Consider the following 2,823-nt stretch of genomic DNA (forward strand, 5'->3'; position numbering starts at 1 on the left):
AAGCATCTCACCTCCCCGCAGCGCCTGCGCACTGACGGCTCCGCTCCGCGCCCCACCCCCACAGGTTTCCCACGTGAGCCCGCCCCCCTCCCCCGTTGTCGGAGGTCAGTTGCGTGATGACGTCACGGGGCGGGAAGGGGCGGGGCCGGATCCCGCTGGGTGCGCGCGGCCTTGCCCGGGCGGTCCCAGCGCAGACGCCGCGTGGAGACCTGCTCTCGGTGCGATGACTGACACAGCTCCGCACGGCCGGGGTCTTACATAGGTCTCACCTAGCACTTCCCACCAGCACATCCCAAAGGGCTGTCACAGCAGAGGCTGGGGCTGCTGTCGCCCTACTCCACATGTAGAGGAAGGCACAGAGAGGTCACAACTGTTGAGCTGTGCACAGCTCTCCCCAATCCCCATCCAGGGCTTTAGTCCCGGGCCCATGCTGCGAACTGTTGAGCAAGCCGGCTTTGTCTGAGGTTCAGGACCCCCCTGGGGCTTCACGTCGCCCAGCTGAGCAGTGCTGCATCCCACAGCCAAACACCAGCTTGCTTGGCCTGGCTGGGGCTGTGCAGAGGGGTCCTGACTGCCACCTGGGCCTGGGCTGAGCCCGCATGCTGCCAGAGCAACTGAATTGGTGCAGCTCCGCGGGGGTCAAAGAGCTGGTGTTTCATCTGACCTTCTCCCAGGGCCAGGTAAACCAGCAGGCTCTGCATGATGCCCAGGCTCAACAGCCGGCTGTGCAGCAGGAGCCAAACCTGAGTCCCGCTTGCTGCATGCTCCTTGCAGAACAGGTGGTCAGAGACGGGTGGATCATGGGTCCTCTTGGGAGAGGGACAATCGCGCTAGGGTGAGAGCAGAGCTGGCCCCTGACCCTGCTAATAGAGGAGGAGGCCGGCTTGACCCACAATCAACCTGGACAGCCCTCAGTTTACATCAGGGAGGACACGGGTCTCCGCTCCGTGCCCCATGGGCAGGTGACCCTGCCCAAGACTGAGCTAGTAGAAGTAGATGAAGTCCTAAAGGATTCCCAGACTCTGCCCATGAGCCAGATGTCAAAGCAAATCCCTCCACAGCTGTCAGCCTTCCCTTCCCTCTGAGGGATAATCTGGGATATAAAAATCTAATAAATGCAGCCCTAATTGTGGGGAAAGAGAGACTGCCAGGGCCTGAGGGGTGAAGGCAGTGGACTCAGCATCTGGGGACCTGGTTCTCAGGGTGTTAAACATTTGGCCTTTAACTGGGCAAATGAGGGAACTGGGTGAAAAAGTGGAGCATAACAATTCGTCCTTTCCTCACATGCGCAGTTGGTCCTTTGTGGTTGGCTCTTTGTGGCTGTTTGGTGCCAGTGGGGTTCAACTGTTTCGGCTGGCAGGCCGGATGGGTCGTGCGGTGGCTCTCCTCCTGTGCCCAGGGCGGTGTTGCACGCCCCATCCAAGCGCATGCAGCGTGGCACTGGCAGCCCGGGTCTAGTGCTCCCATAGCGGGAGGTGACTTGGCCAGTCCCAGGTGGTGGGGAGGAGCGTGGCTGGGCCCAGATCTAGCCATGGGGTGGGAGGTGTCTTGGCCTGGCCTGGTCCCGCTGCTGTGGGGAAGTGGCATGGACTGGCCCCAATTCACTTGCTGAGGGATGTGGCATGGCCCAGCCCCAAACCAGCCATGGGGGATGGTGTGCGACACAGCTCCAACCCCTGTGCGGGGCTTGGGGTTTGGGAAGGTGAAAGAGAGAGTGGGTGTAAATGGGAACTGCTCTCCTGCTGCCTCATGTCCTGGCCCGTGGGCAGCCTAGCAGGCCGGACGCAATGGCTCCACAGGACACATTTTACTCCCAGGCTGGAGGCTGAGCCCCTGCTCTGCGCTTATCTCTGCCCGTGCAGGTCTGCCGAGTGCCTGTTGCGCGGTGCCCGTGTGTGCGGGGCAGTGCGGCATGCAGGGATCCTGTGCGCCCGTCTGCATCAAGCACGTGGATCCCTGCACTTGTCGGGTGTCTGGGACAGGAGAAGGGCTGGGGCAGGGGCAGGGATGCACCCGGCCGAGCCGTGGTCAATCTGTGGCTGTTCTTCCTGCAGGGATGAGGGCTGCAGGGGGCGAGCGCGCAGTCTGCAGCCACAGCACAGCCGGCGTCCTGCCACCACACAGACCCCAAACTGGGGGGACCCAACCCCTGGAGCCTAAACTACTCTGACTCCTCTGCAGACCCCCAGTTGTCTGGAGTTGTTAACCCACTGAGGGCCAGTCCTGCACAGCTGCTGGTAGCCCCAGCCCCGGGTGTCTGGAAACCTCCTGCCCTGGCTCAGCTGCCTCCAGTCCCTTCCCCTCTGCCTGCAGGCAATGGGCCGTGCCTACGCTGCCCTTTAGGGCTGGTGATGGGGCATCTCCCAGAGCCTGGCCCGAGGCTGGGGCGCCCTGGCCTGCCCTATCCGTGTTTGCAGGCAGCAGGGCTGGGGCTGGGCCCTGTCCTAGCAGGGTTGTCCTGGCTCCACCGGGATTTCCTTGAGCTCTGTCCCCGTGATCCCCGGGCTGGTGTCTGCAGTGCAGCCCTGCGAGATGCTCCCCATTCCCTGGCCTGGCCTGGCCTGGACATGGTGGGGCTGGTTTATTGACCTGCTGCTAAACGTGAATCGGAGGCTTTGCAGGGTAGAAATCCCTCCCCTGCCACACACCCCCGCCCTCCGGCACCTGAACTCCCCTCCAGATCTGAGACTGTGCACCTGCGAAGGAGAAGGGGTCAGAATAAGCGTCACACCATGCCCTGCCTGGGCAATGGGAAATGTCGAGGGCTCCCGGAGACTCCCTGGTGCTCTGCTCAGGCTCTGAGCGTGCCGAGGTCTGCAGGAT

The 2,823-nt window shown here is 62.7% G+C and overlaps 1 protein-coding gene across 1 annotated transcript in view; it reads right to left on the reverse strand.

Annotated features, from left to right (window-relative positions):
• Positions 1 to 701, reverse strand: part of LOC102368011 (zinc finger protein 383-like) — a 10,337-nt gene extending 9,636 nt beyond the window's left edge. The window contains exon 1 of the mRNA XM_014527536.2: positions 665 to 701. Within this exon, the coding sequence (XP_014383022.2) occupies positions 665 to 701 (37 nt within the window). The remainder of the gene's footprint in view (positions 1 to 664) is intronic.
• Positions 702 to 2,823: the final 2,122 nt, after the last annotated feature.

Source organism: Alligator sinensis, unplaced genomic scaffold (assembly GCF_000455745.1).
Source record: "Alligator sinensis unplaced genomic scaffold, ASM45574v1 scaffold1731_1, whole genome shotgun sequence".
Classification (NCBI taxonomy): Eukaryota; Metazoa; Chordata; order Crocodylia; family Alligatoridae; genus Alligator; species Alligator sinensis.